We start from the raw sequence: 14,804 nt of genomic DNA, 5'->3' as shown, positions 1-14,804 counted from the left end.
GAAACCCAAAAGAAGAATAAGAAGACTTTAGATAAACGTCCTGATAAATATGTTTCTGTTTTAAGACGACACGCATTTGACCAGTTTGGAGGACAGTTAATTTATTTAATGCTGCCTGCCATTGCTCTATTATATATTTAAAATGACACCACGATGGCATCACGAGGGAGGGGAGGTTTGTTGCCCCCGTCACTCCTCCGGCCCGTGAGCGATCAGTCTCGCATTGATGAGCAGTGTACTGTGGGCTCCTCGTGAGCCCTCCTCCGATCCGCACGCGCTCCCTCTCCCGTGCGTCTGGAGCCGTGACCATGCGCGCGCGCGCGCGCGCGGGGCTTCTCATTGGCTCCCGGCGCGCACCCGGAGCAGGTCGCTCTCCTCGGTGCTGAAAGCGCTGCTCGGCGAGATAATGTGAAAGGGCGATGAGGCCAAACACGGAGAGCCGGCCGAGAAAACACGAAAATGGACGATGATCTGTTCCAACTGAGACAGCTGCCGTGAGTAGACGACAATGACGCCCGGTTTCGTTTTGTCTATTTCCAGCACGTTTTGCCCGACCCGTCGCCCGCACCGCCCCCCCCCCCCCCCCCCCCCCCCCCACCGCGGCTTCACATCCAGTTTGATTAGCTGGACCGCAAATAGCCTGACATTCTTCAAAAGCAGCAGGCGTTAAGGGCAACACTCCGCCACGGCTGTTATTCAACACTCATTTGTGAATTGTGGTGAAATCAAAAAAAAAAAAAAAATCAACATCCCATCCTCGAGCTCTGCCGGGTGGTGCAGTTTTGATTTTTGGAATTTTATTATTATTATTGTTATTTTTCACAGTCGGGAGGATTTTCCAAAAGAAAGCTATCTGCTGGTTTTATATGATCAGGTTGCGGGTTTGTTGTCATTTCGGAGCTCATACGTTTTCACCTCCACATTTGTTTTTGTGCTGGCTATCATGAGTCAGTACCACATGTGATTACAACCCCGAGGCACGTTGTTGGTCTATCGAAGTCCAGATCGGATAAATGATCAAATACAAAAAACAAAAATAATGGCGATATTCTGCAACTGCCTACAAGTCCTAAATATGACTGAGGTTACTTTAAATAGAGAGGGAGGGGGTGGCACTCACAAGTTCATGATAGAATGATAGACAGAATGATAGGCATGATAGAAAAGACTGTTATTATTGAGTAGCTCACTGCTGGATAATTACATCTTCACTTGTATGTAGAAGAATTTAAATTATGGTGCTTTGAAAGACAAGACCTTGGATACCCCACAAACCCTTCTGTAGCACTGATAATTCCCATTGCAAGTAGGCCATATTATGTAATTACAGTGATTAAAGCTTCCTGGCAGTCTCCTTACTGTCTCTTACCCTTTTGTCCGAAATAAAACCATCAATTATCGGGATGTGGACGAAGGTGGAGTCATTAAGCTGCAGAGATGGTGAGCATCTTTGGGCGTTTCACCTCCATAAGCTTGCCAGTTGATAAGCAGAAGAGTTTTTATAAAGCTACCAGTTGACCATGTGAAATATAGCAAACCACCCATTCACAAAATCACATCCAGGAAAAAAAAACAAAACTCATATCACCTTGGCAACAGTCTCTGACTCTCATTTGTTTTGCCCTGGCGCACATCCTCTAAAAAAACCCTCTGACCCACCACACTGAAGATAAACCTGTCCTTCGACGTTGTTCTGCTCTGTAATAGTCCTATATATATATATAATCTCTCTTTTCTTTTATTCTATAGTGTGGTCCGCTTCCGTCGCACAGGTGAGAGCACACACTCAGCGGAAGATGTGGAGAATAGAGAGCAGAATGTCAGGGTTGCAGAGCAGACTGACCTGGAGTCTGTGGCACTTGCGGAGGCAGCTCCTGTACCTCGAGAGTTTGCTAATCCGACTGATGGTACAGTATTACAGGACTTGGTCTCTGTCAAACTAAGTTGTGTTTTTTTTTTTTTACATATACTGTTAGTCTTTATTTGGATTAATATGGGCATTTAAAGATTCACATCTTTTGCTTTCCTTCAGACACATTCATGATAGAAGATGCTGTAGAAGCCATAGGCTTCGGGACATTTCAATGGAAACTCTCCATCCTCACTGGTCTATCGTGGGTGAGGAATGGTCTTTTAATTTACCAAAACATCACGCAGTCAGTTGTCACTGCCAGTGCGAGCGTCTGCTGATTGACAAAGTGTCACTGTGCTTTCCCGTTTGCTCAGATGGCCGATGCGATGGAAATGATGATCCTCAGCATCTTGGCGCCACAGCTTCACTGTGAGTGGAGGTTACCGAGCCTGGAGGTGGCGCTGCTTACATCGGTAAGGGTTCCATATTGCTGGCCGCCCTTGCGCACTGTGCTCTGCCATCATCCTGGTAGCCATGAATTAGATTCTCAGTGATGGTTTCAATCAGTGATTGTACAATGTTCAATTTTCGCTCAATGTCTTGTTAAACATTTTATAGGGCAGTGATTAGCAGACGGGCAAATTCCATCCCTGTAGTGTTTTTTTTTACTTTTGAGATTTAAATAAACTTCTTTATTTGCCAGTAAAATGTGTAAAAAAGGACTTTTCACCCCTTCACATGTTGAAAAAAACATTCTTTGATTGATTCAAAAGACCATCCATTGATTAATTCTACTATTCTACAATATAACGGGTTATTTTTAGTCTTAATATGAAGCATTAAACTAAGTTAGTGTATGGATTTCTATAAGCAGTGTAAAGACAGAATTTCACAAATTCCAGAAATCTAGCAAAAGCAACACTTGAGGTTTAGAAAAAAAAAAGTATCTATAGAAGTTTCTGTCGCCGTCATCAATTTGACATGGTTGGTTTTGATGAGACAGGAGGAGAACTAGAGAAGTGACCATGTATCATAGTTATGAATTATCTGGAGAAAAAAAATCACATGAATTAGTTGTATGTGTAGACCATGAACATGTATACAATACCAGTAAACTGTAACATATGAACTCTTCTAGAGCCTGTCGGAGAGACTGTGCAGCATTTCAATCATGTTAGCTGAGCTGATGAAACATGAGCAGTCCTACTGACATACACCCATTTAAAAAAAAAATATTATTTACCCATGCAGGCAGTGTTCATTGGGATGATGATCAGCTCTTCTCTTTGGGGAAACATATCGGACAAATATGGAAGAAAAACAGTAAGTTTTATGATTCTCAATTTGTAGAAAAGTATGTTGTTAAATAGTTTAATGGTTAGATTGTGATTGAAATGATTGTATTTCTATTTGTAATTTAGGAGTTGAGCATTCACGATGAGGAGATAATCATGTGCATGAAGGAAAATCTGTAATCCTTAGTATTTATTTAGCATACTGTTTGTTGTGACGGTATGCACCCACAGGGTCTGAAGATGAGCGTATTGTGGACGATGTTCTATGGCATTTTGAGTGCATTTGCACCGATTTATGGGTGGATCCTTGTCCTCCGGGCTCTCGTGGGTTTTGGCATTGGGGGAGCACCACAATCGTGAGTCGCCATCATTTTATTTACGCAAATGCGGCATTCAGCAACATTGTATTAACTGTGAAGTGTCCTTTATTTTGTAAGGGTGACACTGTATGCTGAATTTCTGCCAATGAAGTCTCGAGCCACGTGTATCCTGCTGATTGAGGTATGATGTACTGTATCATTTCAAAAAATATTTTTGACACGGAGATTCTTTCCCTCTTGGAGCTTGTAATTTGTTGCTGTTGCAGATATTCTGGGCTCTGGGTACCGTCTTCGAGGTCCTCTTAGCCATCATGGTGATGCCCACTCTGGGCTGGCGTTGGCTGCTCGGCCTTTCCACCATTCCTCTTTTCATATTTGCAATTTTGTGCTTTGTAAGTATCGTCTCATCATTTTTGAACAAAAGCAAAACAGCACACATGTGGTAACACATTTTTTTATTTTTTTATTTTGTAATTTAATTTTGGGGTTTGGGAACAGTGGCTGCCAGAGAGTGCTCGATACGATGTGCTGACAGGAAATCAAGAAAAGGCTCTGGCCACACTGAAGCGTATCGCCACGGAAAATGGAGCTCCTATGCCTCTGGGAAAGCTAATCGCTGCCAGACAGGTGTGGTCTGCTTCTGCTGCACGACTCACACATCCTCCGACTGTATTTCAACCCAGCATCGAGGCGTAACTCTCTCGCGCATTGTCATTTGTTCTTCACAAATAGGAGGATCGCGGGAAGATTCGAGACCTGTTTTCATCACACTTCCGTTGTACCACAGTTTTGCTGTGGTTCATTTGGTGAATATCTATTACCAAAGTTGTGCACTGATCTTGAATTTTATGTTGTTGGTTTTTTTTTTCTCCAATGTGAAATAAGTATGGTGCTAATTTCTGGCGTTTTCAGGTTTGCAAACGCCTTTGCATATTACGGATTGGTGCTGCTTACGACAGAGTTGTTTCAGGAAGGAGGCGCATGTGGAAGTAAGTCAGAGAATCTCAGGTGCTGGAGATGCGCGCATGTTTTAAAAGAGCATAAGAAATACATGACTGTGCCATGCATGACTATGTCTGTCGTCTGATGTCTCTCTCTAGTGATCAAAGGTAATAAGAAGGAGCTCCGATGCAGCTTAGAGTGTAAATACCTGAATTCTGACGACTATAAAGACCTGTTGTGGACAACGTTGTCGGAATTCCCAGGTACGTGTCATTTAAACACATTCAACTTTCTCAGTTTCTTCTGATAATTGTAGCTTTATTTTCACTGTGACCACTGACTGTCACAGCTATTCAGGCTTTGGAATTTCTATTTGTATCAGGAAGGCGGCTGGTGTTTCACCAGGAAGCAACGAGATGTGATCAAGTCTCGCAGCTTTCTTGATACAAATATTTTTACATTTGGAATGTATGTTTATTTTCAGTCTGCAAAGATTCCAAAAGACGCTGTATAATGTCAACTGATATATTGTTTCTGTTATCATTATATAATGTAATTTTCTTTGCTTTTCTATAATTAGATCGCAGTAAAATTTACCTTCAGAGATTACAGATTTAAGTTTAATTTGTGTGATAGAAATTCATAACAACAAAAAAATCATTTCATCTAAGTAGATAAGTTAAATTACCCAGCCAATCAGTGTGAACTATAATACGTGGACATATCCCTCACAGAGATAGTACCTCCCAGTATCTTCCAGTCATTAACAAGATTAACTGCAACCCCATTTTAACGGCTTCAAGTCTGATGTTTGACTTGAAATTAAACGATGCGTATATGAAACTTTTAATCTGATCAGTTACTGTGGATTGAAGTCACAAAGTAACTTCCATGTTGTGTAAACATGATGTTGGGAGTAAAAAGTAACCGCTTATCTTGATGTACTGTAGGATTGCTGGTGACACTGTGGGCTATTGATCGATTGGGAAGGAGGAAGACCATGGCTTTGTGTTTCCTCGTCTTTTCTCTGTGCATCATTCCCCTCTATGGCTGTGTTGGGAGGTGAGGTGCCATAATTTGAATGATTTATTAAACGCAGATCCTCTGTTCATCCACACTTCCTCACGTTGGGTTTACCTCTTACAGAGCTTCAATGACAGTGCTGATATTCATCGCCAGAGCCTTTATTGCCGGGGGGTTCCAGGCCGCCTACGTATATACCCCAGAGGTAAGACGGTCACAATTTACTCAGGTATTATCTAAAATTATAACAGTTTAGCTGTTACTCAAATCAATACACACATAAAGATCAGACTCTCTGCTTGAGTTTTCTTTCCACCATCTGCAGACTTGCATGTGCAGATGATTTGTGTCGTTGTGTATAATTATGTCGATCTTTCACTGATTGTTCTATGTGTGTAAACTCTGCAGGTTTACCCAACAGCAACCAGGGCTTTAGGTTTAGGAATGAGCAGTGGAATGGCCAGAGTTGGGGCCCTCATCACACCGTTTGTTGCTCAGGTATCACTCGCCTACCAGTTTCACCGCAACACAGCATTGAGAGTGAGAAGATGACAAATCTGACGGTGTTATGTTTGGTTCCTGGGCTTCATTCTGCAAGGTGATGTTGGAGTACTCGGTGTACCTGGCTCTCTCGGTGTACTGCTGCTGCTGCCTCTTCGCTTGCATCGCCTCCTGCGCGCTGCCGATTGAGACGACCGGCCGGGGCCTGCAGGAGTCCAGCCACCGGGAGTGGGGGCAGGAGATGAAGGGTCGCGCCTCCCCCCACAGTGCAGGAGGACACTCCACCTCCGGCTCCCAGGGCTGAGGGGATGTTGGCCGCAGCACAAAACCAACAGGTGACCGCAGTGAAGGAAAGAGACAAGGGGTGCTGAGGAAGTTCAACCAGCTGGTCCCTGTCCTTCGCCGGCCCCCTCCTGTGATTCTTCAGTGTAGACACCGCGGTGGCTTCAGAGAGCCAGGCAGCACTATGTTTTTACATGTCACTGTACTTATAGTCTCAAAACACCATTGCTGTCACAAGTTTGCCTCTGTACAAGTGCACACAGGGTGACTGGGGAAAGAGAGAGAGAGAGAGAGAGAGAGAGAGAGAAACCTACATTGGTGCAAGAGCAAATATTGAACACAGTGGCAAGATTTCTGTATTCGAATACAGCCAGCGTATTTAAATCCTTGCTTTTCTAATGCAAGAAAAGCAATGGGGGCGTAAAAAAGGAAGGGAACGCTAATAGTTCAAACAACTATCTTCTTTTCAAAAAGCCTTAAAACTACCTATTCAGTTTGTAGCTGAGAGCTGCTCCGAAGCCTATGAGAAAGCTGCTTCAGTTAGCATATCAGGTATAGATGCGTATATAAAAAAAAACAAAAAACAAAACCCAGCATCATCTTGTGCAGACAAATCGCCAGCTTAAATACGATTACAAACTGGGCTTCTTTAAAACGGCTTTCTCGGAGTAGAGGATGATTTCAGATGATCAGATGAGAAGAACATTAGGATAAAATCAGAGGTTACTTTATTTATCATGAGCTGCTGTCAGGGTGAGAGGACGTTACTGTGCTCTAAGGCAAGGACTCTCACCTACAATAAGCCTTGTTTTTAAATCCTGAGTCATGTTTTCCCTTCATTCAGGGTTACTTCACAGGAGCTTGTTTATTTCCAATGGATGCAGAAAAAACAGGCGATTAACTGTTCTTGTAATTATGATAGTGTTCCCTCATGTATTGATCATTATGCGACACATCAAAAAAAAAAAAAAAAAATAGCAGTCAAATCTGCAGACACATTTAATAGAGTATGAAAACTTTAGTGACATATACAATCCTATCAAATTATAACACAGACGGGGGAAAAAGTCCCAATGTTCTGGGCTGCGATCAGTGACACTATAAACCTTGAAGTATTAGGAAATTTAAAACTATCACCATTATGAAAATCTGTGCAAGCCTATTCAGCAAGGTTTCACATTCAATCTGTAACATTACATTAACATGATGTCACAAACTAGTAACCATGCTGGATCACACGTTCACAGGGACAAAGACTTGCGTTTCAACATGATGTTACAGTTGGTCTTTCTGTACATAATGGTAAAATTCTTGATTTAGTTGTTGTCTTTGCTTTGATTGTAATGGAGATGATATGGAGACTGAGTTGATCCTACAAATAATGCCCTCAGCAATGTTTTTTTTATTTTATTTTATCGTGTTTATTTAATTTTTCTAATAAAGAAATTGACGACCACAGGTCCAGAAAGCTATCTCATTACTTGTCAGTGTTTGAGATATGGAGCTGCATTAAGTGTGCGTGTGCACAGATTCCTGTCAATGCACTGGATATTCATGTGTACAATAGTAAATTATCTTTCAAAAACATGGACTGGATTCGTTCTGTTATTGTAAATCACTGAGCTGTTTATCAGGTATTATCATTACAATTACTACATAATCTTCCTGTATATTGACGGGCCATCTCTTATTTAATAATGTATTATTGTAGCAAGCAATGTGTTGTCTTTCACCATAAATGTATGCTATGCTGATTTTATAGTCATGACCCCTCCAGATAAAGACTAAATGGAAAATGACCTTTGATAATGATGTGACACCTGATAGTTTCAGAGGTTTTCAGGAGAGGAGAATGGAGGGTGGTCAGAGAGGTAGAAGACTTAGTTCCAATTACCGTACTGTAGATGTACAGACACCAGGTATTTATCAGACGATTCAACGGAGTCTCTTCTCTCTGAGTAAAGGTAATAAAACTTCCTTGAGGAAGGCAGCCAGTGTAAAGACACGTTTTACTGTTGATCCCTCGCTCCCCATTAAATCTAACACACACTACCAGATCATTTTTTTCCCAGTGAATTTAAATTGCAGACGCCTGCACCCAGAGAACCTCCATTTATCAGAAGGAAGGCTCGCTAACAAAAGTTTAGTTGTAGCAGGTGTTGAATGCATTTATCATATGACTTCAGTAGTTATTTTCTGATATGTAAATAACAAACTTCATTAGCTTCAGCGTATATAAGAACTGAAGATGGGATTTGAAAAAGGAGTGCAGTAATCACTATTGCTGGAGCCATATTCACAGACGGGCTTTGGGACTTTGGCCTTTTTGTTCAGCTATTTGACCAAAGAGCCTCGCTGCCTCCTGGGCGCAGCCCCGATGAATGGTGAGTCCAAAACCCCCATGGCCGTAGTTGTGTATCACCTGAAAGAGTATCACAATGTTTTCAAAGACTCACGGACAAAAATTCATTACTAATTCTACGAGTATGTGTACACATTGATTAATAACATTCACTACTCCACTTCAGTGCAACAGACATGCCATTTGTAAATATAAAGCTATATATCAAAATGGTTATAATGATCAATAGATATATTGAGAGCAGAAAAGCATAAATGCACTCTGAATCTAAATTGCACCACCTGAACATCATTTCAACCCACTTTTGGTTGATGTATGCTATTTGTCTTTTTTCTGAGCAGTAATCAAGTGGTACTGCGAGAGGCAGCCATGTTGCTTCCTTGCTATTGTCACGGCAAAGCTGTAGCCTGGAAAACGGGACGTTCCAAACTTGAAAGTAACCCAGTCTCCAGCTGACCGAATATAGCGCGACATCTAAATACACCTAAACAAAGTGTCACGATCAGGTGTTTTACAGCTAGGAAATTGATCAAATGTGCAAGACCATGGCTCTCCAGGAGCAAGACTGGACATCACCGTATTAGAGGACGTTCACACGAAGTTTACCTCCATTTTAGTTCCATCAGATTGTATGGTCTCCCTCTCCAGGCGGACTTTGCTCCGAGCAGGCCTGAGGCCGGTCCAGGATTCTACTATTCTGGCATGCTGAGGTTTAAAGAAATAAATAAAAAAAATAAAAATAAAAAAAAGAAGATTTTATTCACATAAAAAGCATAAGAATAACAAAAACTATGAAATACTTGCATTGTGTGCTTTTTTTTTATTTTAAGTTTTGCTCTAAATTATTATTGTTGTTGAGTTTTCACTTATCCTTTCTACCACAAGTGAGATTTACATCCAAATCCCTCACGATAAACCAGATGGACCACAAAGTTATATGTATAATAAATGTGAAATATATTTTGACAATACTGAACCCTTCTTGTTAATGATTAACCACATATGAGAGCCTAACACCTGTTTATGACCTCATGTTATCGTCTCACCTTGAGACTGGGCTCCAGCTTGCAGGCGGCTTCCCAGATGTTTTTGTAATCAACGGAGTTGCTCTGTTCACTCCAGTTTCCCAACTGGAAAGTTCCACCCACTGTCACAAGACGACTCCTGAAGATACCAATGACATGGATGTGACCTCTGCTGCGACAGCCTATCGTGCAACTGAATTTTTGGATAAAATAACATTGTCCAGCCAAATAAACATTGCAGAGCAGCATGCATCATATGGACCAAAGCAAATCGAAAAGTATTGAGATCAGAGGTCTGCAACATGGGGCCACAACCGGCTCTTCAGCCTCTCTGTAGTGGCTCCGTGAAACTTTCAGAAAAGTCTATGTCAATAAACATTCAGTTTTTTTTTTTTTGTGCATACCAGACTATTTTTTCTAAAAATCTAACCTTGATGATTATCTAGATAGTATAAATCAGCACTGTAAAGAAAATGCTAGAAATGTCTATGTGGTGCTGTAATTCAGTGCTTATCGTATCGTATCAGCAGCATTACCCTGGAATGATGTATGGAGAATTGTAGGTTCCTTTGGAAAATGCATGAGTAATAATCCAGTGTTTCAACCATGGGGCCTCCACCTAAAACGGGGAGATACAAAAAAAAAAAATCAAACAACTTTTCCCCGATACGTTTCATAGCTTTTGATATGATCTATTAACAGACAGCAGACGTGGCCTCGTCTCACCTTCACTATCTGACCGCGGCCTGGTTTCAGGTCCAGGTCCTGCTGGAGTTGTCCTGATCTCATCCCACTACAGTTTATGATCACATCAGCTCCAGCCTCAGCCAACTGAAGATAATGAAAAGTGATAAAAGATAACATTATGGTACAAACAAAAAAGATGACAGTGAGCCAGCTGGTGTGTTAAAGACGTAGTGAGGGCCATATATGTTTTAATCACACACCACTCAGTTAGATAAAGGATCCATAGGTCAGTTCAAACTCGACCGACATGAGACGACTGACAAGCCTCCACCTACGCTCTGTCTGTTGATACAATATAACACAGCTCTTGTACTGACTAGTTATATTAAAGAATGGAACGGTGAAACATGTAAAAATGCTTTAGGAATCCTTAACTAACCTCTTTGAATGACTCGATTTTCCTCTGATGAAATGTCACACCCCTCTCCTGCAACCTGGAAAGAGGAATTCACTTCAGAAGCACGGGGAAACTTTTCGTCAGAACCAGCGATCCAAAACATGTGTGCAAAAATGATGTATAACAAGCAAGACTGCGTCCAAGATTATTCAATTATTTACTCCACTCTGAAGGTAGAGAAGCAAAAAAAAAAAAAAAAAAATGTAGGTCACTCCCATGATTCTGCAGCTGTTTACTCTAACTCTTTCTCCTCTCTGTGCATTGATTTGTACAAATGTACACAAATGCTTTTTTGGCAACAAAATGTACTATACATTGTCCCTATCAGACGGCATCACAAACTGTGTGCACACAGAGAACTTGCAGTGAACACAGAAGACAAATCCAATCTTAACCTGACTCAGTGAAGCGTTTTACTTTGGCAATATAAAAGTTAATCACTCACCACTTCATCAGCCAAGGTAGATATGTTTTACCTTCCACCATGAGAGCAGTGTTGAACCAGCCAAACCTGCACACATGAAAAGACACGGACCAGTTAGAGTGTAAAAGCTGATTATATAAATATTAAACTTTTTTTTTGTTGTTTTTTTTAAAGGATCCCATTCAATATTACTGAACACTGATAATGTGCAGGGCATAAGTTGCCGATTCAGATAAACCCTTTTAGTAAGCTAAAATCGGTCGGTCGTTTCTTTCATAGGTTATTATACAATGTGGACTCTGAGCCCTGAATCCACCTCTTGGCCTTTCTGTGTGGAGTTTGCATTTTCTCCCAGTGGGTTTTTTTATGGGCGTGATGGATTGTGTCGTGACTAAATTTCTATATTTTTGTGTGTTCACAGGTTCATACTCTTGAAGTATTTTACTGTCATGTCAGCTTCACTGAGAACTTACTTATAACCGGGAAACATCTGCAGCTCTCGCTCCGTCAGTTGTCTGAATCCAAGGACGGTGTCTTTGAATGAAGGATCCTACAGTTACAAAAAGAATCTCACTACTGATGTGGCCACAGCAATAAAAAGAAACCTCCCTGAGAGTAAACACAACCCTAAGTTAGGTCTGCCTCTGTTAGTTTGTCCTAATTACAAGATGCATCTCTGTGCGTCTGAACAAAGCTCTTGTCCTTTGGTGTGAAACTCACTTTTAGATACTGGGGCCACTTGCATTTGTTGTCTGAATCAGTAAACTAGAAGCATGATCACTTATGGATATTGAACTCCAGATATTTGTGAGCATTTTGGGGGGGGGAAAATAGTCTCCATTTATTAATTTAAAGAAAAAAATTCTAAGCAAGTTGATTCTTTCAAAATGAAAATAAAAATAATTTCAGGACACCTGTTGAACTTTGGGATTCATTTGAGTGTCTCAATGTGCTGAAAGATCTGGAATGCTAATAATTCTAGTAATTTTCTTCAGGTTAATGTTGGCGATGGCTCATCAGACGTAAGGCTGCATGATTCCTGTGGGCTGAAGCATCTCTTTGGTTTTCATGCTATGGCTGCTTTGCTCACAATAAGGAAGTCCTGCTACTTTGACTAAAACAGTGTGATCTGCAGAGAGGTAAATCAATTTAAATTGTTTTCTTTGTGACATTTTCAAAACCTTCTCACTGGCCAGAATGGAAAACCTAAATGTTGTAGTCCATTATGTTCTCAAACAAATACACCTTGTTTAAATCAAATAGTGCACTGCTGTGTAATGAATCCATTTTTGGGTTTGTTTGTTTTTTTATGTTACGCTGTGAATGTACTTTTAAGTGCACAGGACCTTTGTTCTCAGTTGTAAAAGTCTTTTACAACTTATCTTGCCATCAAACTCACTGATCCTTTCCCAAGAACAACTACCGTACTCACCGCTGCTGGTTCAGTACAGACGTTGTAGCCAGACTGGAGGAATATACCCATGTTTACAGACTCTGGTGACTTGAGGAAGCCCAGCAAGTACTGGAAGGTCTCCTTATTCCACTTTCTGAAGATGAGCGCACAGTTATAGGGTTAATGTGCAGGTCAGTTTTTTTGTGAATAGAGATTGGAATCAGAGACCGTACTTACGTCTCCTGGATGTTGCCTTTATCGTAGAGGTAAGGCTGCCAGAAGCCTGCTGCTCCATCACTGGTGGTCAGTGGAGTGAAACGGTCTGCGTACACCTCAATGGTCAGCGGACTGACAGACGAGTGAAACTGCTCATAGATGCTCTGAGCTGTCGACAGGCCGATGACTCCGGCTCCAATCACTGCCACCCGCATGTCTGCACTAACATGTCACACACACACACACTGAGCCATGTCAGCCAAAATACAAATAAAACCCTACATGTAAAGGATACAACCAATCAGATCACTGTTGAGCTGTGTTGTAATCTCAAATTTTAAATTTGAAAGCCAGTATTCTGCATTACATATTCTTGTTGTTGTTTTGTTTTAATGGCAAAGAGACTTGTTCGAATAACTGGGGTCTTTTTTAACAGTAAAGCCACAATCACAACATCTTTCGACCTGGATAACCAGGACATCTCCTGGTGGTCTGGTTGGTTGTTTATTTATTTAACAGACTTGGCATGCTGCAGTTATGAAAATGTAATAATTGAGCCACACACACGCACATGGTGGTGAAAGTCTCCAAAATCCTTTAATGGCATCACTAGTTTTTTAGGCACAGGAGATATTGTTTGTTTAATGAGTGAAACAATGCTATTTTTTGTGGGTTTTGCCTGCAATTAAATCACTTTCTTTTCCAGAGATGAATTAAAAGCAAAATTAGACATCGATGTGTGAGTATTTCTTGATAAATAACTGAACATATAATGACTGTACACCACTCTACCCAGTGTAGGGTTACACGATTGGCACCAATCCCACCTTGACAGGTTCAACAGGCTGACAAAAATAACCACATGAACACTTACAGCAATTTGGAACCACTTGTTAACCCCTTGCTACCAGGTGGTCCATGTTTTTTGTACTGTATCTTGAAACCAGAGTACCCAGGGAGACCTCACACACAAGGAGAACATGCAAACACCCCAGAGAGACATCCGAGGCCCAGATTCAAACTCATGATTTTTCACCGTGAGCAGAGAGAACCAACCACTACACATCTAACCAATTAATAATCAACTTGCCTTTGACATTTCTAAAGCTTTTAAAACTTCAAATATAGATATAAACTTCTAATGTGATAGGCAATGTGTAGAAAATAGGATTTGTTTTCTTTTTCTGCCGAACAACAACTGAATCGTGCACGCGTGCATGCACAATAACAAGTGTTTGCAGGTCCTAATAGTATAAACAATTAGGTTTACAGTAGGTGGAACCTTTGCACGATAAAATGGATAGACTGGATATGTATTTCTATCAAAACAGCCGTTTCCATTACCTCGTCAGTGATGTCCTGCAGTTTCTTGAAGAGTTTGTGAAGTCTTCAACAACAACTCTGGTTCCAGCTGACTGCAGCAGAGGGAGGAGCCTGAAGCAGAGGGAGGAGCCTGCAGCAGCTCCTCTGAGCGGTGCGTTCAAGGACTGTCGTATCAATGAAAACTACGGTGCCCGAGCAGCAGAGTGCAGAACAAGTCGAAAAACTCTACCTTGTTACTGTAAATCAGCAGTTTATGACCTGGCGCATGTTAACAACCTGCACATGCGCCACTGCGAAAGGTTTCAGCAAAATGTCGTCCAAGATTTGTTCCATTAACTATCACGTGTTTGCTTAGGCTTGATCAGGAAATTGCAACTGGGAAAATAAGCTGAATTTTCATTGGGGAACAAGTTCACTGTTTCTGACATATCCTGTTAATTGTTATCTTCTTTAACTACACAGACTTGGAACAGGTGGCTTCAATAGCCTTGGTCAGTGACAAAACTTCACCACTGTTCACCACTTGACCTGAACATAGCAGAGGTTTACCCTGTGGACTTATTACTTACATACATATTTTGAATATAACTTTCATATGTGTTATATGTTTTCATTCTGTTTGTGCGTATATATATATATATATATATATATATATATATATATATATATATATATATATATATATATATATATATATATATA

The 14,804-nt window shown here is 40.9% G+C and overlaps 2 protein-coding genes across 2 annotated transcripts; one reads left to right on the top strand and one right to left on the bottom strand.

Moving 5' to 3' along the window:
- Positions 1-456: 456 nt before the first annotated feature.
- svopa (SV2 related protein a) lies at positions 457-6,237 on the top strand (the record flags this gene model as incomplete). The annotated part of the gene is made up of 16 exons (XM_080499461.1): positions 457-494; positions 1,750-1,907; positions 2,033-2,118; positions 2,227-2,325; positions 3,104-3,175; positions 3,379-3,503; positions 3,585-3,648; positions 3,734-3,859; positions 3,966-4,094; positions 4,200-4,273; positions 4,380-4,456; positions 4,568-4,672; positions 5,360-5,471; positions 5,556-5,637; positions 5,841-5,930; positions 6,031-6,237. Exons 1-16 carry the CDS (start codon positions 460-462, stop codon positions 6,235-6,237), a joined length of 1,641 nt encoding a protein of 546 aa, XP_080355587.1. The 5' UTR covers positions 457-459.
- A 971-nt stretch (positions 6,238-7,208) lies between these two features.
- On the bottom strand, positions 7,209-14,170 carry LOC308132377 (D-amino-acid oxidase-like). Its single transcript, XM_080499456.1, has 11 exons — positions 14,124-14,170; positions 12,801-13,001; positions 12,603-12,717; positions 11,644-11,720; positions 11,192-11,257; positions 10,729-10,783; positions 10,329-10,433; positions 10,139-10,221; positions 9,624-9,741; positions 9,184-9,282; positions 7,209-8,637 (listed from the first exon to the last, which is right to left on the bottom strand). The coding sequence occupies exons 2-11, from the start codon at positions 12,992-12,994 to the stop codon at positions 8,512-8,514; spliced, it is 1,038 nt and encodes a 345-aa protein (XP_080355582.1). The 5' UTR covers positions 12,995-13,001; positions 14,124-14,170; the 3' UTR covers positions 7,209-8,511.
- Between the last annotated feature and the right edge of the window lie 634 nt (positions 14,171-14,804).

This window comes from Blennius ocellaris (assembly GCF_963422515.1).
Source record: "Blennius ocellaris genome assembly, chromosome: 7".
NCBI classification, from domain to species: Eukaryota; Metazoa; Chordata; class Actinopteri; order Blenniiformes; family Blenniidae; genus Blennius; species Blennius ocellaris.
Note: the sequence above shows the minus strand (reverse complement) of the source record. Positions and strands in the feature narration are given on the sequence as shown.

Coding starts and splice junctions, on each gene's coding strand:
- LOC308132377 (XM_080499456.1), bottom strand. CDS start 12,994: ATGCGGGTGGCAGTGATTGGAGCCGGAGTCATCGGCCTGTCGACAGCT. Junction 11,721..12,602: donor TCTGTACTGAACCAGCAGCG/GTGAGTACGGTA, acceptor TTGTAACTGTAG/GATCCTTCATTCAAAGACAC. Junction 10,784..11,191: donor CTACCTTGGCTGATGAAGTG/GTGAGTGATTAA, acceptor TCCTCTTTCCAG/GTTGCAGGAGAGGGGTGTGA.